We start from the raw sequence: 24,208 nt of genomic DNA, 5'->3' as shown, positions 1-24,208 counted from the left end.
CTGTTAGAAAAACATTGATAGTGTTGGAAATTCAGGTTTTCTCTGCTTTACAGCGACTTTAATAAAGACCCAATGTAACCAATGTAGCACATGTAGTCCGTGGTACTCTTGGTTTAAAGCATCTTGGCATTCAAGAAAGATTTCTTTCCTGTTTTCCAGCTGATGCAGTTGTTATTTTTTTACCCAGCACTCACATTGTTTCAAATGAACATCAGCTCCCATTAGCACTCAGGGGAATGTTTGTCTTCCTGAGAAAATGCTCAGGTGTAAAGCTGGCACATTCTTGTCTTGAGGACATAAAAAACAACAGCACCTTAAGCCTGATTTATGTTCATGAAGCGCATAAATACTCTCTCTATATATATGTATATATATACATACATACTGTATATCACCTTAAAGAGAAATTGCAACTGCAAGTTGAAAAGGCCAAAGCGCCAATTTGTGATCCCAGTGAAATTTTGTTTAATTAGTAGACTAACAGGTGCATTTTAAATGGATTTTTAATTGGATCAAGTGCTCAGAGACAGCAAGCATTACTCAGTCACAACAAGGCCCACAGCCTTAAAATATAGGTTTTACTACAGTGCCGTTGCTTATGTCTGTCTTTGTGAACAACACTATATTTCACTCACAAGACCCCTATCTTGTCATCATTCACCTTGCCTCCATCTCCTCCAAGTAAGCAAGAAATAAAAGCTGGCTCATTTTCATTGTTTTTAAGTGAAAACCACAGAGAAAGAGAGAGAGAGAGAGAGAGAGCAAAGGACAAAGAGAGATCGATGAAGACAGGTAGGAGGAAAGAGATGCTGCAAAGGACACAGACAAGAATAGTAACAGCGTGGTTATTGGTTTCTAGAGTCATCGTTGGCTGAAAAGACACAGAGAGGCGTGAAAGAAACACAAATCTGCGCTCAGGTGGCCGCTTGGCACAGTGCTGCTGACTCATCAGTTGCTGTGTTTACTGCCAGACTGTTCGAGAAGGAGTCACATTTATAATCTGCCCTCCCTTCCCCTTGCATCTCCACCCTTGCTATCTTTCCAAATTCCTGCCTCCATCATGTTTTGTCTTCTGTGACCAGCCTCTGTATAGTTTCTGTTTTTCTCTTGCTGTTCTCCCAGTTTTGCCCATACTTCGCTCTCTCTGCTCTCCCTTATCTTTTTATTTCTTCTTCAGTCATTCATTCCCTTCCTTCTGGCATATTTTCCTAATTTTCCCTCCCCTAACCTCCCTCCCTCTCTCACCATCCATCTTCCACGTCTTTCCCTCAGTCCATCCTTGTCTCTCTCACTATCTGAAGATGCTACTTGGCCCACAATGCTTTGCTACTCTCCTGTCTACTATGATTAATTCAGACTCAGTGGTTTTCTGCTCAAGGCAAAGTGCTGCCTCATAGACCCGCCCACTCGATGATGCTCTCCCTTCATTGGAGGAGTCAAGATCCATACAGCATGAGATAGCCAATCATAGCCGGGCTAACACAGGGACCCTTCTGCAAAGCAGTAAAAATTGTTCATGTGATTCTGGACAGATGGGGTGGGAGGAGTGAGTGGTAGGGAGTGATGCAGGAGAGGAGAAGAAAGAGAGGAAATAAAGACGAGGGATAAAGGAGATACTATAAGGCAGGAAAGGGAAAAGGTGAAGCAGGAAAGTAAAAAAGCCAAATAGATGAGATAAAAGTCTATGAGACTGAAGGAGACAAAAGTAGGAACAAATGATATTGGGAGGAGCAAAAAAGACAAGTAGAAAAGGAAACAAGGGAGGAGAGAAGAGGTCAAGAGTAGAGACAAGTGGAGAAAGAGATGAATAAGGTCGAGAAAAAAGTGATGGAGAGTGGAAGAGACTGCAGCAGGGTTTGAAAGTGTACAAGAATTTCATATACAAGTAAAAGTACTTACAATGCAAAAATACATCACTCTAGCATCAATATCAGGAGGATATCAGCCCTGTTTGCAAACATCGGCCATTGGCAAATCAAGTGAGAGGGGTCTGGGTGCAGACCATTCGTTTCTGACTGCAACTCTTACAGACCGTTCATCTGAGATGCCCTTTACCTCAGAAAGAAAGTGCCGTAATTTGCCAGTACAATATATTTCCAGTTTAAGATTTTTTTCTAACGATTCAGCATTATTCATAAACAATGTCTGACAGCTTCCATTCATAAAATAAATTAACTGTAAACAGTACAGACTGAGAAACCTTTTGTCAATAAACAGTCAGAGATCTAATCTGGGGTTATATTATAGAGTAGTTACACGAACAGTTGCCTTAGCTTCATAAGCTTGAGCTAAAGCTAGCATAGCTACACTAGCTGTGTAATTAAAATTACTACATAATCCAATGTAGCTATGTTAGCTCAAGCAAATTTAGCATTAGCAAACGTAGCTAATGCTAATTGAGCTACATAGGTAACTTATCTACATTACTTGTGTAGTGGCTTTTTGAACTTAGCTTAAGCTACTTTACCTACTTTATAGCTAAGTTAAGCTAAGTAGCTATCAATGAAACTTAGCTACATAGATAACATAGATACGTGGCATACATAGATGCCTTGTGTGCTTTCCTCAGCTATGTAGCTTTTCTATATAGCTGAGTTCACTTTAACCTACATGAGCTGTAGGAATGTAGCTACCTGAAACACGGAAGTTCAATCCGTTTTTATTCTGCAAGTTTTAGCCTGTATTTCTGTTCTAAGATAATGGTGTCTCAAATGAACATTCCATGAGAGAGGCTGTCAGAGATGAACGGTCTGCAGGGTGTCTTAGGGAGAAGTCTTGGACCATATGGCATCAACAGATATCAGTCATCAATGTTGATCTGTTTTATGCAGGCATCTGGTCTATCTAGCTGCTGAATCAAATAGAGAGGAAAGAAAGAAAAAGTGACCTGCTCTGAACTTGAGTAAAAAAACTTTTAAAGGAAGGTGGAACTTTTCAATTTAACAAATGCAGGAGTCAGCAGATAAACTGTTGTGTATTTTGTGTATTTTGTTTGCAGGTGTACTCTCTGGACAATGCAGATGCCTTCCACAGTTTCTACAGCCCCCATAAGACCCAGCTGAAGAACCCTGTGATGGAGAGGCTGGCTGAGCAGATCGCCACACTCTGTGCCACCCTGAAGGAGTACCCAGCTGTCAGATACAGAGGGTGAGCAACTACTACTATTACCAAGTACTCCATACACCACAACTTAAAAGTACCAAAATATCCCTTTAAGACAGTACTAATTACAAATCATAACAAAGAATTTGATTCAGAAAATGTGGTTACTCACACAAAGAAAGCCACTAAACATGAACCCTTGAATAGTGTAAATGCTGTCACGTTAAACAGGGATCCTTAGCCTTCAGTGAGTCATTTTGTACATGCACTCCTGCATACTTCTTAATGTACAACAGTGGTAAACTCTGTCTTTAAACCCCCAAAACATTAAAGAAATCTATTTTTTAGGATCTGCTGAGATTAACATATTTGTAACAGTTTTGGTCTTTAGTAATTGTGTGGCTCATCTGCTTTCTTGCATCTCTTTGTCTGTGCTTTTCCCCTCTCCTTTTCAAACTTATCTGACCTCTTATCTTGCTGTGTCTGCTTCCATCTACTTTTTTCCTGCTCATTTGACCGGTCACCCGCTCTTACATCCATCCATCTGTTGTTCTGTCAGTGAGTACAAGGACAACGCCACCCTGGCTCAGCTGGTTCAGGACAAACTGGACGCCTACAAGGCTGATGACCCCACCATGGGAGAGGTGAGCTCAGGAGGATTCATATACTTCTTCATTCCTGATAAATATGTTTATCACATTAGATTATGTTTAGATTTACCTTTTTTTACTTTCCTATGTGTTTTTCTGTAGGGTCCAGATAAGGCTCGCTCTCAGCTCATCATCCTGGACAGAGGCTTTGACCCCGTTTCCCCCGTCCTGCATGAGCTCACCTTCCAGGCTATGGGCTACGACCTGCTGCCCATTGAAAACGACGTCTACAAGTACAAAAAAACACAGATGACCTAACAGAAAAATAACTTTAAAAAGAGTCTTTTAGCAAGGAATTGTGTCTCTCTTCTGCAGGTATGAGACCAGCGGCATCGGAGACTCTCGTGAGAAGGAAGTCTTGCTGCATGAAGACGATGACCTGTGGGTGAGCCTGAGACACAAACACATAGCTGAAGTGTCCCAGTGAGTACCTTTTCCTTATCATCCAAATCTTCGCTTTGGACTTAAATGTTGTAGGTAACATAACTTCCTTTATCTCATATTTTATTGTTACTTTTCTGTCATCAGGGAAGTGACACGCCAGCTGAAGGATTTTTCTGCTAGCAAGAGGATGAACACTGGAGAGAAGGTAAAGATAAAACTTAACAAAAAGACAAAAATGGTTTAAACACCAGAAAGACGCTGTTCTTGCCCACCAAGTAGGCGCTTCCATAAGCATGTGAAGGCCATGAATTTTGTCTGTGATATGATGACATGTTGACATAAATTGCTTCTTTTTCAACAGACCACAATGAGGGATCTGTCCCAGATGCTGAAGAAGATGCCTCAGTATCAGAAGGAGCTCAGCAAGGTTTGTGGTTATCCAGTGGTTTATTATAGTCCTGTGTGCAGAAATGTTCATGCTGACCCATGATGTGATCTTTGTTTTCAGTACTCCACCCATCTGCAGTTGGCTGAAGACTGTATGAAGCACTACCAAGGAACAGTGGACAAGCTTTGCCGTGTGGAACAGGTGAGAAATAAGAGGAAAGTGGATGAAATGGGGAGAGGAAATAATAGTCTTTTAAATACTGCAATCTTGCAGCAGCCAAGGAAAGATGGTTGGGAATTACTGGTCTAAAAGATGAACATATCTTTTGCAGGATCTGGCTATGGGCACAGACGCTGAGGGAGAGAAGATCAAAGACCCCATGAGGGCCATCGTGCCCATCCTGCTGGATGCCAACGTCAGCACATATGACAAGATCCGCATCATCCTGCTCTACATCTTCCTTAAGAACGGTAAGAAAGAAACTACAGGCAACTTAACTAAACATATCAAAGTTAGAGGGATATATGTATAAAAATAGAATGGATTTTCAGGAATGGAGCGTATGGCGTTAGTTCAGGCAGGCCACTGTGTTGAGCACTGCCATATATTTGAGATCAGCTGATCTCACGTAAGCCCTCATCAGCTGCAAGCCAGCTAATTCGCTCTAAGCATACTATTGACTAATTGCACTCATGTTGCCACATTTAAACTGATCTGGCCTGGCAATGATTTGCTGCTCCCTCTGCAAGCTGCTATTTGCAACCCTCCTCCACCCCAGCTTCTCCTCTATGCTATATTTGACTTAACCCATGTCCTTCTGTTGCTGTTGATACCTGATCTGTTCTGGGGTTTATTGCTGCTTCAAATTATATATTGCTGAACAAATTATAACTGCAAAACGTGTATTTCTTCACAAAGTGGTCCTGACTGAAGTTTTTAAATGTATCTGTCATAACTTTAAAATTAAAAGATTGTGTATTACTTCTTCTAGAATGAGAATGTTTCCCAATACAGTTTTTTATGTTACTTTTTTGTAACAAAAAATGATCTTTATCCCTTTATTCAAAAACCAGTTAAACATATTAAATGCTGACATGATACTTTTTCATTGATGAGGTATGAACTCGGTGGGTGTGTTTGTGTATTTTCAGGCATTACAGAGGAGAACTTGAACAAACTGATCCAGCACGCTCAGATCCCCCCTGAGGACAGTGAGATCATCTCCAACATGGCTCACCTGGGAGTCCCCATCATCACAGACGTAAGATCTCTGCTTAGAGATGCTCCCTCTCTTTCACTCATCTTCTTCTCTCCCTTTGAATTTCTCTTATTGTTGTCTCGTACTTTTTTATTGTTCCTGAGTCTTTACCACTTTTTAATCAACTGTTTTCTAACAGAAATGCGTGGAGATGTACACTAGTCTGGGCATTCTTCTATCCTGTTGACCTTCTCTACTTTCTGCCTTTCACCTCCTCTTCCCCTCCCTTCATCAGTCCACCCTCCGTCGAGGAAAGAAGCAGGACAGGAAGGAGCGTGTGAGCGAGCAGACCTATCAGCTGTCCCGTTGGACACCACTGGTCAAGGACATCATGGAGGTGCGTAAAAAAGAGTTTATATCACTATTTCACAAAACATATAGAGGGTATGCACTGATGTCACTTTTCCATCAGACTATGCCTCAATTAGACTGAGTGTCAGAACATTCGGAGACACAGCTGCCTGAAATATGTAAAAACCTATAATGACAGGAGTAAAAAATACAAATATCTGCATAAATTAAGGAAATTTGTGCTGGACAGAGATCCATGCTGTTAACTAAAAACCAGATATTATACTGCAGAGCCTGAGGGCACACATAAGCCTGTTTGATCAGTGATAGGTATGAAACTGAATTGATATTGGTGTTTGGGTAACTATGAATCTTTATATTAGTTTTTTTTTCCATTTTTAAGTGATCAAAGCTTCTATCTGCTGTAAAAGATCACACTATTTGTAAGGTTTTATTCAAATCACACCTTTGAAGGTTATTTGCAGATAATACCATGTCACAAAGAAGAGGAAGGGGAAAGGAAGTGATTTCTGTATAAAGAAGTGTTATCAAAATGCCAAGTTTTTCAACCATGTCAACCATTCAAATTACTGGGTCCGCAAAAAGTGTATAAGCCTTATGGAGAATTGGCAGTAGGTATTTATTTCACGACTTGGTCTAAAGTCTGGAAGTGTGAAGTCAGAAAAGAGTCTTGAATGGATTCCTTAGAGAGTCCGGTCTGGTTTAGAACAGTTTGTCTCAGTAAACCTAGATTTGTTGGGTTTCAAGAGCCGATGTTCAATCTAGCCTCACTCATTGCGATTGGAAATCAATCTCTCTTTTTTTTTAACGATTCGGATCATTTGGCTCAGATTAGTGATAAGACAAGCCTTTGCCTCCCAAAGGGCTCTCCATCTAGTACCAGTCTGATGATTCAAATGTGGATTAAATAACACTAAAAATGGAATAAAGGGAACTAGCTCTCAAATGAGAGCCAGCTTCTGTCATTTATATAGAAGAGTCGTTCATTCACTCATTACTGAATGACAGAACCTTACTTAGTTGCTTCCTCTACAAGGTTTATTCACTTAAAGGTATATCAGTGTTTACTTGAAAAGCTAGTAATGACAAAATGAGGGAGAGAGTTAAGTTGAAGGTCTACAGGACTAAGTCAGTTGTGATATCAATGCCAGGAAAATTTGTTGTTAAGTGGGGAAAATTCCCTTTTTTGTAAAGTGTAGGGATCATAGCTAATGTACGTAGGAATTTTCTGGTAACTGCGTCATGCAGGTACACCTAGAGTTCTTAAGTACAAACTGTCCTTCTTTAATATTGATTTAATTTGGTGTTCACTTCCTGCCCCCCAATCTGTGCCATTTGGAGAGGTGTCAAGTAACAAAGTACAAATACTTAGTTACCTTACTTAAGTAGAAATTTTGGGTATTTATACTTTACTGGAGTAATTATTTTTCAGCCTACTTTTTACTTCTACTCCTTACATTTTCATGCAATTATCTGTACTTTCTACTCCTTACATTTTGAAAATAACCTCATTACACCTATTTCATTTCAGCTTGTTTTCATTCCGGCTTGTCATCATTTAAAAAAACCCAGATAAAAAAACCCAAAACCTATCCAGATAAATCGCGCCATCTGGATAGAGTGAATTTGATTGTGGTTGAATGAGAAGCATAAACATAATACCATTCTGACACCCTATTGGTTTGTACATGATCCATCGCACCTGCACACGACACAAATCACGTCACACTCCAGCAAGGAAATATCAGACATATGTAGCCTAGTACGAAGATGTCCAAGGCAGAGACTCAAGAGAACTCGAGTGAACCAAGCATCAGTGAGGAGGTTGGTAGCCGGGAAGAACAATACTTATAGGCAACTAGTCATCATATCGTCTGCTCCATGAAACACATGGAATGTGCTCATTTTCAATGGGCATAAATGTGGCTGAACCAGGTGCATCCCAATTTTTTCAACATTAACATTTTAATATAACATCAAAGTCATCATGGCCTTTAGAAAATATTTTTTTGGGGAGGTGGGGTAGTTCACTATGGTAGAATGGAATGCAATGGAATGAAATGGTAGTATGGAATGGAAAGTATAATGGAATGGAATGGTAGAATGGAATGGAATGGTAGAATGGTAGAACAGAATGAAATGGTAGAATGGTAGAACAGAATGGAATGGTAGAATGGAAAGTGTAATAGAATGAAATGGTTGAATTGAATGGAAAGTGTAATGGAATAGAATGGAAGAATGGAATGGAATGGTAGAATAGATGGAATGGTATAATGGAATGGAAAGTATAATGGAATGGAATGGTAGAATGGAATGGAAAGTATAATGGGATGGAATGGTAGAATGGAATGAAAAGTATAATGGAATAGAATGGTAGAATGAAATGGATTGGAATGGAATGGTAGAATGGTAGAATAGATGGAATAGTAGAATGGAATGGAAAGTAGAATGGAATGGAATGGTAGAATGTAATGGAAAGTAGAATAGAATGGTAGAATGGAATGGAATGGAAAGTATAATGGAATGGAATAGTTGAATGGAATGGCAAGTATAATAGAAAAGAATGGTAGAATGGAATGGAATGGTAGAATGGAATGGTAGAATAAATGGAATGGTATAATGGAATGGAAAGTATAATGTAATGGAATATAGAATGGAATGGAAAGTATAATAGAATGGAATGCTAGAATGGAATGGAATGGTAGAATAGTTGGAATGTTATAATGGAATGGAAGAATGGAATGGAATGGTAGAATGGAATAGAAAGTATAATGGAATGGAATGGTTCAATGGAATGGAATGGTAGAATGGAATGGAAAGAATAATGGAATAGAATGGAATGGAATGGTATAATGGAATGGAAAGTATAATGGAAAGGAATGGTAGAATGGAATCAAAAGTATAATGGAATTGAATGGTAGAATGGAATGAAATGGATTGGTAGAATAAATGGAAAGTAGAATAGAATGGTAGAAATAGAAAGGAATGGTAGAATGGGATAGAAAGTATAATGGAATGGAATGGTAGAATGGAATGGAAAGTATAATGGAATAGAATAGTAGAGTGGAATGGAATGGTAGAACGGAATGGAATGGTGGAATAAATGGGATGGTATAATGGAATGGAAAGTATAATGTAATGGAATGTAGAATGGAATGGAAAGTATAATAGAATTGAATGGTAGAATGGAATGGAATGGTAGAATGGTAGAACAGAATGAAATGGTAGAATGGTAGAACAGAATGGAATGGTAGAATGGAAAGTGTAATAGAATGAAATGGTTGAATTGAATGGAAAGTGTAATGGAATAGAATGGAAGAATGGAATGGAATGGTAGAATAGATGGAATGGTATAATGGAATGGAAAGTATAATGGAATGGAATGGTAGAATGGAATGGAAAGTATAATGGGATGGAATGGTAGAATGGAATGAAAAGTATAATGGAATAGAATGGTAGAATGAAATGGATTGGAATGGAATGGTAGAATGGTAGAATAGATGGAATAGTAGAATGGAATGGAAAGTAGAATGGAATGGAATGGTAGAATGTAATGGAAAGTAGAATAGAATGGTAGAATGGAATGGAATGGAAAGTATAATGGAATGGAATAGTTGAATGGAATGGCAAGTATAATAGAAAAGAATGGTAGAATGGAATGGAATGGTAGAATGGAATGGTAGAATAAATGGAATGGTATAATGGAATGGAAAGTATAATGGAATGGAATATAGAATGGAATGGAAAGTATAATAGAATGGAATGCTAGAATGGAATGGAATGGTAGAATAGTTGGAATGTTATAATGGAATGGAAGAATGGAATGGAATGGTAGAATGGAATAGAAAGTATAATGGAATGGAATGGTTCAATGGAATGGAATGGTAGAATGGAATGGAAAGAATAATGGAATAGAATGGAATGGAATGGTATAATGGAATGGAAAGTATAATGGAAAGGAATGGTAGAATGGAATCAAAAGTATAATGGAATTGAATGGTAGAATGGAATGAAATGGATTGGTAGAATAAATGGAAAGTAGAATAGAATGGTAGAAATAGAAAGGAATGGTAGAATGGGATAGAAAGTATAATGGAATGGAATGGTAGAATGGAATGGAAAGTATAATGGAATAGAATAGTAGAGTGGAATGGAATGGTAGAACGGAATGGAATGGTGGAATAAATGGGATGGTATAATGGAATGGAAAGTATAATGTAATGGAATGTAGAATGGAATGGAAAGTATAATAGAATTGAATGGTAGAATGGAATGGAAAGTAAAATGAAATAGAATGGTAGAATGGAATGGAATGGAATGGAATGGTAGAAAGGAGTCGAATGGTAGAATAGTTGGAATGGTATAATGGAATGGAAGAATGGAATAGAATGGTAGAATGGAATAGAATAGGAGAATGGAATGGAATGGTTGAATGGAATGGAATGGTAGAATGGAATGAAATGGTAGAATGGTAGAATGGAATGAAATGGTATAATGGAATGAAAAGTATAATGGAAAGGAATGGTAGAATGGAATGGAAAGTAAAATGGAATTGAATGGTAGAATGGAGTGGAAAGTATAATGGAATGGAAAGGTATAATGGAATGGAAAGTATAATGGAGTGGAATGGTAGAATGGAATGGAATGATAGAATGGTAGAAAAGAATGGAATGGTATAATAGATTGGAAAGTATAATGGAATAGAATGGTAGAATGGAATGAAATGGTAGAATGGTAGAAAAGAATAGAATGATAGAATAGAATGGAAAGTATAATGGAATGGAATGGTAAAATGGAATGGAATGGTAGAATGGAATAGAATAGTAGAAAAGAATGGAATGGTAGAATGGAATGGAAAGTAAAATGAAATAGAATGGTAGAAATGAATAAAAAGGTTAATGGAATAGAAGGGTAGAATGGAATGGAATGGTAGAATGGTAGAAAAGAATGGAATGGTAGAATGGTAGAAAAGAATGGAATGGTAGAATGGAAAGTGTAATAGAATGAAATGGTTAAATGGAATGGAAAGTGTAATGGAATAGAATGGTAGAATGGAATAGAATGGTAGAAAAGATGGAATGGTATAATGGAATGGAAAGTATAATGGAAAGGAATGGTAGAATGGAATGGAAAGTATAATGTAATGGAAAGTAGAATGAAATGGAAAGTATAATGAGATGGAATGGTAGAATGAAATGAAAAGTATAATGGAATAGAATGGTAGAATGGAATGGAAAGTATAATGGAATGGAATGGAATGGTAGAATGGAATGGATTTGTAGAATGAAATGAAAATGGTAGAATAAATGGAATGGTATAATGGAATGGAAAGTATAATAGAATGGAATAATAGAATGGAATGGAAAGTAAAATTAGATAGAATGGAATGGTATAATGGAATGAAAAGTATAATGGAAAGGAATGGTAGAATGGAATGGAAAGTAAAATGGAATTGAATTGTAGAATGGAGTGGAAAGTATAATGGAATGGAAAGGTATAATGGAATGGAAAGTATAATGGAATGTAATGGTAGAATGGAATGGAATGATAAATTGGTAGAAAAGAATGGAATGGTATAATAGATTGGAAAGTATAATGGAATAGAATGGTAGAATGGAATGGAATGGTAGAATGGTAGAAAAGAATGGAATGGTAGAATGGAATGGAAAGTATAATGGAATGGAATGGTAAAATGGAATGGAATGGTAGAATGGAATGGAATAGTAGAAAAGAATGGAATGGTAGAATGGAATGGAAAGTAAAATGAAATAGAATGGTAGAAATGAATAAAAAGTGTAATGGAATAGAAGGGTAGAATGGAATGGAATGGTAGAATGGTAGAAAAGAATGGAATGGTAGAATGGTAGAAAAGAATGGAATGGTAGATTGGAAAGTGTTATAGAATGAAATGGTTAAATGGAATGGAAAGTGTAATGGAATAGAATGGTAGAATGGAATAGAATGGTAGAAAAGATGGAATGGTATAATGGAATGGAAAGTATAATAGAATGGAATAATAGAATGGAATGGAAAGTAAAATTAGATAGAATGGAATGGTAGAATGAAATGAAAAGTATAATGGAAAGGAATGGTAGAATGGAATGGAAAGTAAAATGGAATTGAATTGTAGAATGGAGTGGAAAGTATAATGGAATGGAAAGGTATAATGGAATGGAAAGTATAATGGAATGGAATGGTAGAATGGAATGGAATGATAAATTGGTAGAAAAGAATGGAATGGTATAATAGATTGGAAAGTATAATAGAATAGAATGGTAGAATGGAATGGAATGGTAGAATGGTAGAAAAGAATGGAATGGTAGAATGGAATGGAAAGTATAATGGAATGGAATGGTAAAATGGAATGGAATGGTAGAATGGAATGGAATAGTAGAAAAGAATGGAATGGTAGAATGGAATGGAAAGTAAAATGAAATAGAATGGTAGAAATGAATAAAAAGTGTAATGGAATAGAAGGGTAGAATGAAATGGAATGGTAGAATGGTAGAAAAGAATGGATTGGTAGAATGGTAGAAAAGAATGGAATGGTAGATTGGAAAGTGTAATAGAATGAAATGGTTAAATGGAATGGAAAGTGTAATGGAATAGAATGGTAGAATGGAATAGAATGGTAGAAAAGATGGAATGGTATAATGGAATGGAAAGTATAATGGAAAGGAATGGTAGAATGGAATGGAAAGTATAATGTAATGGAAAGTAGAATGAAATGGAAAGTATAATGAGATGGAATGGTAGAATGAAATGAAAAGTATAATGGAATAGAATGGTAGAATGGAATGGAAAGTATAATGGAATGGAATGGAATGGTAGAATGGAATGGAATTGTAGAATGGAATGAAATGGTAGAATAAATGGAATGGTATAATGGAATGGAAAGTATAATAGAATGGTAAAATAGAATGGAATGGAAAGTAAAATTAGATAGAATGGAATGGTAGAATTGAATGGAATGGTAGAATAGTTGGAATGGTATAATGGAATGGAAGAATGGAATGGAATGGTAGAATGGAATAGAAAGTATAATTGAATGGAATGGTTGAATGGAATGGAATGGTAGAATGGAATGGAAAGTATAATGGAATAGAATGGTATAATGGAATGAAATGGTATAATGGAATGGAAAGTATAATAGAAAGGAATAGTAGAATGGAATGGAAAGTGGAATGGAATGGAATGGTAGAATGGAATAGAATGGTTGAATGGAATTGAATGGTAGAATAAATGGAATGGTATAATGGAATGGAAAGTAAAATGAAATAGAATGGTAGAATGGAATGGAATGGTAGAATAGTTGGAATGGTATAATGGAATGGAAGAATGGAATGGAATGGTAGAATGGAATGGAAATTATAATGGAATAGAATGGTATAATGGAATGAAATGGTAGAATGGAATGGAATTGTAGAATGGAATGGAATGGTAGAATAAATGGAATGGTAGAATGGAATGGAATGGTAGAATGGAATGGAATGGTAGAATGGAATGGAATGGTAGAATAAATGGAATGGTATAATGGAATGGAAAGTAAAATGAAATAGAATGGTAGAATGGAATGGTAGAATGGAATGGAATGGTAGAAAAGTTGGAATGGTATAATGGAATGGAAGAATGGAATAGAATGGTAGGATGGAATAGAAAGTAAATTGGAATGGAATGGTTGAATGGAATGGAATGGTAGAATGGAATGGAAAGTATAATGGAATAGAATGGTAGAATAGAATGGAATGGTAGAATGGTAGAATGGAATTGAATGGTATAATGGAATGGAAAGTATAATGGAAAGGAATGGTAGAATGGAATGAAAAGTATAACGGAATTGAATGGTAGAATAGAATGGAAAGTATAATGGAATGAAATGGTAGAATGGAATCGAAAGTATAATGGAATAGAATGGTAGAGTGGAATGGAATGGAATGGTAGAATGGTAGAAAAGAATGGAATGGTAGAATGGAATGGAACGTATAATGGAATAGAATGGTAAAATGGAATGGAATGGTAGAATGGAATGGAATATTAGAAAAGAATGGAATGGTAGACTAGAATGGTAGAACGGAATGGAATTGTAAAATAGAATTGGCTCCAGTGGCGCAGCCTAAGCTTTTGTTCGAAGTGGCATTTTCTACCCCTCACATTACTTTTGCTTTTATACTTTAAGTAGTTTTGAAACCAGTACTTTTATACTTTTACTTGAGTAAAAAGCTTTTTAAACCCTAGTATCTATACTTCTACCTGAGTAATTAATGTGAATACTTTTGACACTTCTGCATTTGGATCACCTGACTGCAAAAGCCATATAGCAAGCTTTATTTAAACACTCATTTAACTGTCATCGTCCTCTGTTCACTTCTATTCTTACTGATGCACATAGTACAACTCTAAACTTTTGGTAGTATAAATAGGAACTGTTAATAGCTTATATACTTTACTAAATGAAAACTTTAGTGTAAATAATGTTGGTATTTGGCCAAACAGATGTCAAGTTAGTTTCCTGAATTGATTTAATCTTAGAGAAACATCTATAGGCTAAACTACTTTTTTTATCTTTTATTTGAACAAACCTTGTTATTTGGACGAGATGGTGTTTATACACAAGTAAAAACTATCTGCTGTTCTTTGATGCTTTGCCATCTTGGATATGGATTGATTTCCTTTGAAGTTAATAACGAGACAAGTGAGAAAGAAGTGGGGTTCAAATTATACTGATCAGTAACTAAATGCATCACAGTATATGAGCTATGGTAATTGCATAGATTTGTCCTGTAACATAATTTTACAGCCTCAGTCATCTCTGTAAACACACTACATGAGGATCCATTCGCCCATGGTGAACATTGTCAAGAAGTACCCACTGAAAAGTTGGTACTGTCCAGCTGGTTTAAAGCCTTTTTATCTGATTCCTGTCATTGATACATCCTTTCTGCCATTCACTCACTGTGACGTCAGGTGTATAATCTCTGTTCAAGTTTGATTTGTATTTTTGCAAGATAAATATTTGGCCGAGCATCCTGCAGCTACACAGGTGCTTTTTTAACACCAAAGTAGGGATCCAGTCACAACAAACTAATTCATCTCAGATCATTTATTTATTTTTTTTAGTTGATGTCAAACCACAACAATCTCTGCCTAGCATCTGTTATTCCGGCCCAGTTGTTGTCAACTATTTTTAGCCCTTTATTTGTGCAAAGCCTCTACTCCAATGATGGAGCCACAAACGGTTGCTAGGATACCTACCACAAACGTGAAGGCCCTATCAATGTCTGTGTTTGTGTGTTGATAGGCACTTATGCTGACAAAGGTCTTTTTTGTGTTTTTGTCCTCCTGCAGGATGCTATTGATGATAAGCTGGACACCAAGCACTACCCCTACATCTCCACCCGCTCCTCTGCCTCCTTCAGCACCACTGCAGTCAGGTAGTGTCAGGAAATACACGTTTGCATGTTAAACTGCACACAGCACATTTGTGGAATAGGAAGAAGACTGTTTTAAATCAAACAGACTGGAATGATGGTGTCTGATCAATAGCAATTTGGGAAGGGAGATGAGACTAGCAGATCAATACTTGTGAGTCGTAAACAGATGCCAGTTTAGGGACAGGAGGCCGTACTTGGCAGAGGATCTTAATAATTTAAACACTCTGCACATATACTAGAGTTTTTAGGTTGTAAAGCTGCATATTTAGCAACAATTTATTTATGTGTGGAAGCTGCTGGTGTGTGGATTGATTTAGCATCAAATTATTCCCTGTTACAAACTGATCCGACTCATTCTCAGTCCCTCCCCACAGACAAACACATTCACACAGCACAGAGGATCATAGTTGGATGCATGCAGAGGAGAGCTACAGTAAATGTAAAAAAATCCTCTTCATGATCTCTAATGTTTAATGTAGCTTATCTGATCCTCATCATAAAGCAGCAATCATATAAATTTACCTGACAACAAATCAAGTGACTGTGTGTAAAATGAAAGTGGTTGCTTAATAGTAGAAGATGGTCAATAGAGGGCGCCAAAGTGCTGCCTCACCTTCTCCACACGGAGGCAAGACAGCAGCAGTTCAAAAAATTGTCTTCAAAGCTTGTTTAAAGTCAACCAGTAGAAGATAAAAAATCTGATCTTTCACTTTTCAGAAAATTTTGATCCAAGAATGCATTCATTAATCATCTGTTCAACTTTTCTCTCTTCCAGTGCCCGATATGGTCACTGGCATAAGAATAAGACACCTGGAGAGTACCGCACTGGACCACGTGTCATGGTCTTCATCATCGGAGGCGTGTCCTTCAGCGAGATGCGCTGCGCCTATGAGGTCACACAGGCTAATGGGAAGTGGGAGGCCATCATTGGTAAGTAGTGGGCCAGGAGGCGCTAGAGAGCGCAGGCCAAAGGAAGGGGTTATATAGATACACTCAGGACATAGATACTGAAATAAGAGGAGCTTAAAGCCCACTGAAAATCTGTTTTGTTGTCTAGATTACAGCAGAGTTATTTTTTATTCTCACCAGGTGTGCTACAAGACGGTGTGACATCACTGGTGGGAGGGGTTAAACTAGTACAGAGCTCTCCTCTGACCATTTAACCACTCCTATCAGTGATGTTGCTTCTGTAGTCAAACACTCCTGCCAGCTGTGTGTAAAGGTACCCTTAGGAGGTAAAATGAGTTAGCTGTGTCATTTACATTTTATTGAAGTGGCAGAATTGGTAAAATCTTGTCCTAGTCAAGCTACCACATCCTTTGGGGAATTTTTAGAGGACTGAGTGAGGTTCGGCAAACCGATGTAGGTTCTCTCTGGTCTAGGGATGCACCAATACCAATATCAGTTTCATTACTGATGCTGATGCCAATTACCAGAACTTTTAAAGGACTGTCCATACTGTACCATTTTACAGAATAATTACCTTTCTAAGACCATTAGAAAGTTTTTCACCACTTTCGTAGCTTGGTTTAATTTGGGAAGGGCAAATATAGCATCTCATGACGTCACTGGGTTCTATGCGTTTTACTTGTTTTTAGTCCTGGATGATTAAAAAAAGCAGGCTGTGGCTTTGTCTCTCTCAAAGCAGCAACTGTTGAATCCCTCCTATCTGTTAGCATCTCGATGCTAAAGTTTAGTAAAGTATCCAATAATAGAAATGGTATGTAACAATAAAAGTCTCCAATGCTAATCATTATTGAAGACTTATTTTCAGCAGTTATTCAACAACTCAGATGTCTGATGAACGGTAGGGAAACGTCTAATGAAAATAAAACAAACTTAATACAAATTAAGAACTATAAAGGTAGTTTTAAGTATTAATATTTGTCCTTGTTAGTGGTGAGTACCAATAATGGTATTACTGCATCCCTACGCTGGTTTCCTGAGGGACCTACTGACTGAACTAGAGCTGAAATAAATCAAATCAGAAGAGGAGGGGCTGGAAATTATAGAGGGGGCTGAAGAGGTAAGGAGTATGGACAGTCAACCCCCAGATGTGACGACTACAGAGTCCATGGTTTTTCTGGATTTAAGGTTATTTAAAAGCAAATTTTTTCTTCTGACCATTTGACAACATGAGATCTTATTCAGTGATTTCTTTATTAATATTGTCTTTTCACATTCTGTTATTAAGCTTCCTTTATTGAAATATGACAAAGGTGGTTAAACATTTTGCTGAGTTCTTCCATGCTATGGGCATTTTTTCTTTATCCTGTTTAAAAGCATAACTCAATCAAAAACAATATGTGATTAAATTTGGTTTTATACATTTATTATTGCAAAATTTCCTATAAACATTTCACTTTCCTTATCGATTTTATGCATAACAAAGCAAAAACTTAAATTGAACTTTCCAAACTCAACCCATCCGCCACACAGAATACATCTAATTTCCTTTTTGTCCTCCATGCACTGGCATCATGAATCCCAGCCCTCTAAAACACATGAAATTCATCAGATTTCCAGCCATCACTGATGCAGTTCAATCTCAGTCTAGCTGCAGGGCGCTGTAACAACCTGCCTACTGTTTGTAATGTTGAATTAGCCCTTTGTGTTATGCACCTGTGTACTGTTTATTTCATGTCTTTAGCTTTGCAGCCAGTCTGTGTTATAAATGGAGAAGTGTCTGTTAGTTTTTCTTGTGCTCTGCTTCCGCTCTTGTCTTTAAAACAACTGTTGTCTTTGAATTGCAGCCATGCCATGTCTTTTCTGTGTCTGTGTGTATTTTTGTTTTACTGCGACGTGGTGGGTGTGTGTTCATGTGTGTTCATGTGTGTGATCTGTGTGATGATGACTATCTATGTGTGTGTTTGTTGTGTTCGTCGGGTTGTTTGTTTTTTAACCCCTTTGTTTATGAGTGGGGGAGGGGCGTGGACTGTGCTGAGAGACGAGTGGTGAAGCCGCCTCTGTTCCTCCACAGGTTCCACCCACTTGCTCACCCCCACCAAATTCTTATCGGACCTGCAGCACCCCGACTTCCGAGAGTCCACTAGGGTGTCCTTTGAGGACGCAGATGCCTCAGCCGAGTGAGGCAGAGACAGATTGGGAGGGAGGGAGAGAGAAATCACACTGAAAAAAGTAAAGGCAGCCGCACAAAGAAGCCCTTTCTGAACCCTCACAGTACAAGGGCTTCCTCCCTGTTCCTTTCTTCTTCTTTGAACACTCAGTACTGTTTTCTGTAACTCCACCCTCCTCTTCCCCCGTATTCCTCAGGGATGGGCATCCCCGACCTCCCCTCAGTGCATGGACCTCTCCATCAGGCTCCAGTCCCTGTACACTGACAGTTAAACAATCAATCAGGGAGTTCCTCTATTCAGTCTGATGTAACATGAACCTAAGGCTGAGTTACTTTGCACATTAAGACCCCCAGAACATATCAAGACTGTTAAAGGCCCAATATAGACCGACTTTATAAGCTTAAGGTGCAAACCTAAACAGATCTTACGACATTAATTGCCCACAATTCATTGTAAGGGGTGGACACAGGCATTTTTGCTGTCATTTTAAAAGCAGAAGGGACTTTGCTGCATTGCACACTATAGATCGCGGCGCTGCCAGTATTTAATTTCATAGTATGCACAAGAATGCTTCCAGTGCATATACGACACCTCTAACTTACAGCTTCACAAATGCACAGACACAACTATACATAAATATTTATAGTAGAGAGGAAGACGGAGCTTACTGAAGTTGCCCATAATCCTTTTAAAATTTTAAATCAGTGTTTAGCATAAGCAGAAGAATCTCTTTTCTAAAATTCAAAGTAAAAATCTTGGACTTTTCTGGGTACAGCCAGGGACTGGTCTCTTAAAAAGGGGACTGTACCCAGAAATTGGGGATTTCTGGTTACCCTACAGATCAGGGACCTCCCTTGAGGGGTATAAAGCACATGATATTGCACAAAGCATCATGCACATAATTTGCATTTTAGGTAGTGTTTATAACTTTTACTTGCATTTAAGCATAATTATCCCTTAATTCCTACATTTGATTTTAATTCAAACTCATTTAACAATATTTTGTATAAATGATAGATAAAATGTATGATTTTAAATTGTGAAACTTTTCTTTTTTTTTATTGAAAGCATCCTGTGACCCCCGTTCACTGTCTCGCGACCTCCTTGGGGGTCCCGACCCTCACTTTGGGAACCACTGCTCTAGAGAAATGAGCAGTGAAAGTCATTGTTTAGCTCGAATTTAGCAAGCTAGATGGCCCTTCTTAGCTCATCAACTTTAATAAAGTCATTGTGATTTGGAGAAACTGATGACCACTTATCAAGGGGATTTTTGTGGGGAACTGCAATAACATGGTCCGTTCTTAATTCATTGAAATGTTGTGTTATTTAATGTAATACCTGGACCTGAACAAAAGTTGGGATACTGGAAAAGAAAGGACAATAAATTGAAGTGCATATGACCCTGTAAGAGACAAGAGATAAAGAGACCAATCAGTCAGCAAGAGACCCCAAAAATGGCTCCTTAAAATAAACTAGGCTTAAAATTTGATCTGAGCCTAGCTTCAGAGTCAAATAGTAGCCAGAAGGCAAGTGCTAACTGGCTTGTCCATGCACCCATATTCTTAAATCATATTTGAGGCGGGCCCTTAAGTTGAGACAGTGAGGGGCCCAGTAGTTTCTGTCGGTGGGTCTGCTCTCAGATGTAATCATGGACTGACCAGCTGTAGCCTGCTGTTTCAGTAAAATGCTAGTAGTCCTAACATCTGCAGACTCTAAGCTCGCACTGCACTCGGCACAAGCGTCACTGCAAAGCCTAAACATGGTCATGCTCATGTCTACACTTATAAAATCCTAACTGAACAATTAATAAACTTACTTCAGCATAATTAACGATAGATATTTGCATCATAAAGTTTTTCAGAGGATGCACACAGGACTGCAACTCAAGAACAGAAAAGAGCAGGACCCACTTTAGTTTTCACTGAAAAAAACAAAAATGTATGAACAGTGCATACAGGATTAAGGCTGGCGGCGCCACTGACTGTAGCAGATATATGTTCATCTCTTAAAGCACTCCCTGTCTGTTTACACCCTTTATTGACCAAATGAAAACTGTACTGTAGTGTAAAAGACTTTAAAACATTTTAAGACTATAAATTCATTGGTAATATATTTATAGAGTACAGAAACTAAGCTAAGAGTGGTCATTTTGCATCAGTTTTCATATTGGCAGACATTTTAGTCACTTAAGCTGCCCCCTGCTGGCAATTACAAGGAATGCATGCAACATGCATGTTCTTTATGGGCTACACAAATAAAAATGAGAGTCATCGTCTGACATAATGGTCTGAAAATGTGCATCAGACACACAAAGAAGTAAAATATTTATGAGATGAAAACAAAAAATAACAATAGATGGATAAATTCTGAGTGCATGTCTGTTGTCTTCAGCCATGCCCTCTTGTGTCTGTGTAACCTTGCAGTAATGATATTAAAGTATGTCACTGTATATCCTGGCCTGTAGGTTCTTTGGAAACAGCCCTGTATGTGTTTCTGATGAAGAGTGGCCATGCCTGAGGGGGTTGTGACCCCATCCCTGCTGCCTCCTCCCATCATCTCCGCTGGGTGGATTAAATCGCCCCTCCACTGCCACCCAAAGGCCCTTTGAGTCTTTAAAACACTAACTCCTGATTTAATCTACCCCTGAGATCCATCTTTATCAGTTTTTAGTCCCATTATTTTGTAGTTGGCTCCTCGCAAGGACAGTCACCTTGATTTCTTTTACTCCTTTTTTTTCTAGGACAGGTGCTTGAGTTGGATTTTTAAAAGGATTTTCTTCTTTTTCTGTGTTTTTTAAATTTTCTTTTGACCTCCAGTCCTCTGACCTGGTCCATGTCACTTCTCTTAGACCACCATCACATGCTAACATGCCTCGTGGCTCTTCAGCAGAGGGGACTAAAGATAATCTCGTTCTAGCCTTAATGTGATAACGGCTTCAGGTTGCTGACTCACAGGGCAACTTAAAAAAAAAAAAGACAGGTTTCAGGAGCGGTGGACAAAGTACACAACGTCATTATTTAAATCAAAGTATAGATCCTCCTGGACAAATATCAATTTATTACAAGTGAAAGTTGCTCAGTTAAATAAGCACTTCTTGTCTTTTATACTTTTTAAGGGTTTCATTATTTTATAAGCAACAAACAATACAGTAAACATCAAAAAACAACAACAAAAACGTACATGGAATTTTGTGGATATTTTTTTATTGGACTGTTCAGGCTTTATGATAAAGTTTCAGTGAAACATTTGGGCAGTATTTACATTTTTAAATTTTATTGGATACTATAAAACGTGTTTAAGAGTTTTTACTGAAATTTTAAAAACTTTATTAGAATTTTAGGGAATTTGTGTGGATTTTGGAGAGGACCTTCTTATCCTGAATAAGTGAGAGAAACTAAAATTTCAATACAAACAAAAGCTCAAGTCTCAGGAATTAAACTGAACAACCTGGTTGTTCTCGTTTTTTGCACATGAATTACAGATCATATCTCACTTATTTAAGCACTCAGTTCTGTAAATAAACTTTGCATTAATTACTGAACTTTTTCATGAGAACAACATTCTTGTGCTCTCTTCAACCCTGGCGATCATGTTGTACAAGGAATTTATGAAATTTTGGTCCCTGCCAGAGTGTGATACTATGTTGGAGTCCTTGGAATGGCAAACTTTGTGAATGCTAGCTTAAAACTCCATTACTGTTCACCTTTAAGTTACAGTAAGAAAAATTCAGAACAGTTGACTTGAGTTGCCCTGAAAGTTGCCCTGTGTATCAGAGCCACTTTGACTCCTCTGCTGACAGAGTCTGGGAATGTAGCGATGTGCCACCTGATACGCTTTAGCAAACTAAAATACAGTAAAGATGCTGCACGTCCAACAGCTGCCACTAGTTCCCCATCTTTGACCAAGAGAACATCCATTTCTTTCCACCACAATAGAATCGATTAGTTTGTTGATCGACAGAAAATATTCAACATTCAAAAGAATATGTTTGGAAAGAGAAAGCAAAATCACATCTACAGCACTGTGCTTAAGAGTTACAGATAGGAATGCACAATATTATAGCGATGATATCAGTATCAACAGATAGCAGCTTTAAATGTCAACTGTCTGTATCAGCAGACATTTTAAATTCTGATACAAATAATGCATCCCTAATTTAATAATTCATTCAAAACATCACATTACATTATATTGAATTGTAATGCATGACATATTTCGATTTTTATTGGAGGAAATGAGTGTTGTAGTGTTTTTGTTTAATGGAAAAAGTGTGCAAATAAATCAGATTAAAAATGGATAAAAGAGTTATAAAAACATTTCAAGATGGCCGCGTGATCCTTATTTTTGTCTTCCTACCACCATCAAGGGCTCTAACTGTTCTTGTTGAACTTGATAACTGATCTAAAGGACTATTGATTATATTTAAAAGTCCTTCCAAATTGTAACTTCCTTGCAGATGTAATAAATAATCCATATTTGCATCCATGTCCATCTCATCGTCCATTTAAGAACTGTACTTTTATAAATTAATTCCCATATAAGCACACATTTCCATTCAAAGCTGGACGTTCACCCATTACAGACTGAATATCTGAGACCTGGGTAGCTACTTCATCCCCAACTAATATGCTAAAGCGATATCGTTTACAAACCAACTTTTGGTTTTCTGGTTTTCTCAGTAAGCAGCTCTCACCATCAGCAGTATGGCTGCTCCCCGCATACTGCTGCATCAACACTTCCTGAGCAAAATGGCCATCACTTACTAAAACAAGTCTTTGTTTTTCGTACGCTATTTTGGTCTGAACTAAACATGTACTGTGATAATTTAGAGATGTTTGACATCAACGTCACTGTGTTGTGTTTCTGAGGCAAAAAAGGCCCACAAAGCTGCGAGTTTGGGGAACAGCAGGGAAGTAGGCAGAGCCACTGTGACCCCCACTAAACCCCCCACCTAAAACCACCGACACTTAACAACCCCCACATCAACATATTAACCCAACCTGAAATTGGCTTGCCTTAATTCTCTGCTGTTTTTACCTGATATTCTTCCACTCTCCTGACCCATCATGGCTGACTTTAGCTTTACTGCAGCTAAGTGAAGGTAAAGCTCTTAAAACAAAGTGGAAGAAACACGCAGCTTTGCAACAGAAACAAATCGATGTAGTTCAGATGCTTTAATGATACTAGCAGGTGTCAGGAGTAAACCAAATGGGTTCTTTGCCTTTTTATATGTTAAAAAGAATTCAGATGGCAATAATCCAGCCATCTATCAGGTAAATAAACAAATAAAACTGGCAAAAAGTTTGCTTTACTCCAGAAATTCGCCTGCCATGTTTTAAACTGTCAGAAATGTGTCTTCAGCTGTCACAACTTTTCATCCATGTGTTTGTAGAAAAGTCTCTCTTGACAATCATGTTTATGGCAGACAGTAGACCTAGTCCTAAGTAGCTCATAGCATAGAGTACATCTGCTGTTGTAGCTCTTTTTGTGTTTTTATCAAACCCCAATTCCAAAAAAGTAGGGACGTTGTGTAAAATGTGAATTAAAACAAAATACGGTGATTTGCAAATCATTTTCAACCTCCATTCAACTAATTCCAGTACAAA

At 37.7% G+C, this 24,208-nt stretch overlaps 1 protein-coding gene across 2 annotated transcripts in view; it reads left to right on the top strand.

Annotated features, from left to right (window-relative positions):
* The window catches only part of stxbp1a (syntaxin binding protein 1a), a 55,171-nt gene that overhangs the window by 24,679 nt on the left and 6,284 nt on the right, over window positions 1-24,208 (top strand). The window contains exons 7-19 of one of the 2 annotated variants that reach the window (XM_041810686.1): window positions 2,999-3,147; window positions 3,662-3,746; window positions 3,855-3,985; window positions 4,068-4,175; window positions 4,281-4,341; window positions 4,498-4,563; window positions 4,645-4,725; window positions 4,856-4,994; window positions 5,676-5,785; window positions 6,018-6,119; window positions 15,440-15,525; window positions 16,301-16,455; window positions 18,506-18,663. In XM_041810686.1, coding sequence (XP_041666620.1) covers window positions 2,999-3,147; window positions 3,662-3,746; window positions 3,855-3,985; window positions 4,068-4,175; window positions 4,281-4,341; window positions 4,498-4,563; window positions 4,645-4,725; window positions 4,856-4,994; window positions 5,676-5,785; window positions 6,018-6,119; window positions 15,440-15,525; window positions 16,301-16,455; window positions 18,506-18,615 — 1,383 coding nt within the window. In that variant the 3' untranslated portion in view covers window positions 18,616-18,663. The remainder of the gene's footprint in view (window positions 1-2,998; window positions 3,148-3,661; window positions 3,747-3,854; window positions 3,986-4,067; window positions 4,176-4,280; window positions 4,342-4,497; window positions 4,564-4,644; window positions 4,726-4,855; window positions 4,995-5,675; window positions 5,786-6,017; window positions 6,120-15,439; window positions 15,526-16,300; window positions 16,456-18,505; window positions 18,664-24,208) is intronic. The other variant, XM_041810687.1, reaches the window with a different exon arrangement.

The sequence above is a fragment of the Cheilinus undulatus genome, linkage group 17 (assembly GCF_018320785.1).
Source record: "Cheilinus undulatus linkage group 17, ASM1832078v1, whole genome shotgun sequence".
Lineage (NCBI taxonomy): Eukaryota > Metazoa > Chordata > Actinopteri > Labriformes > Labridae > Cheilinus > Cheilinus undulatus.
The sequence above is the reverse complement of the archived record's forward strand: the minus strand, read 5'-3'. Positions and strand labels throughout refer to the sequence as shown.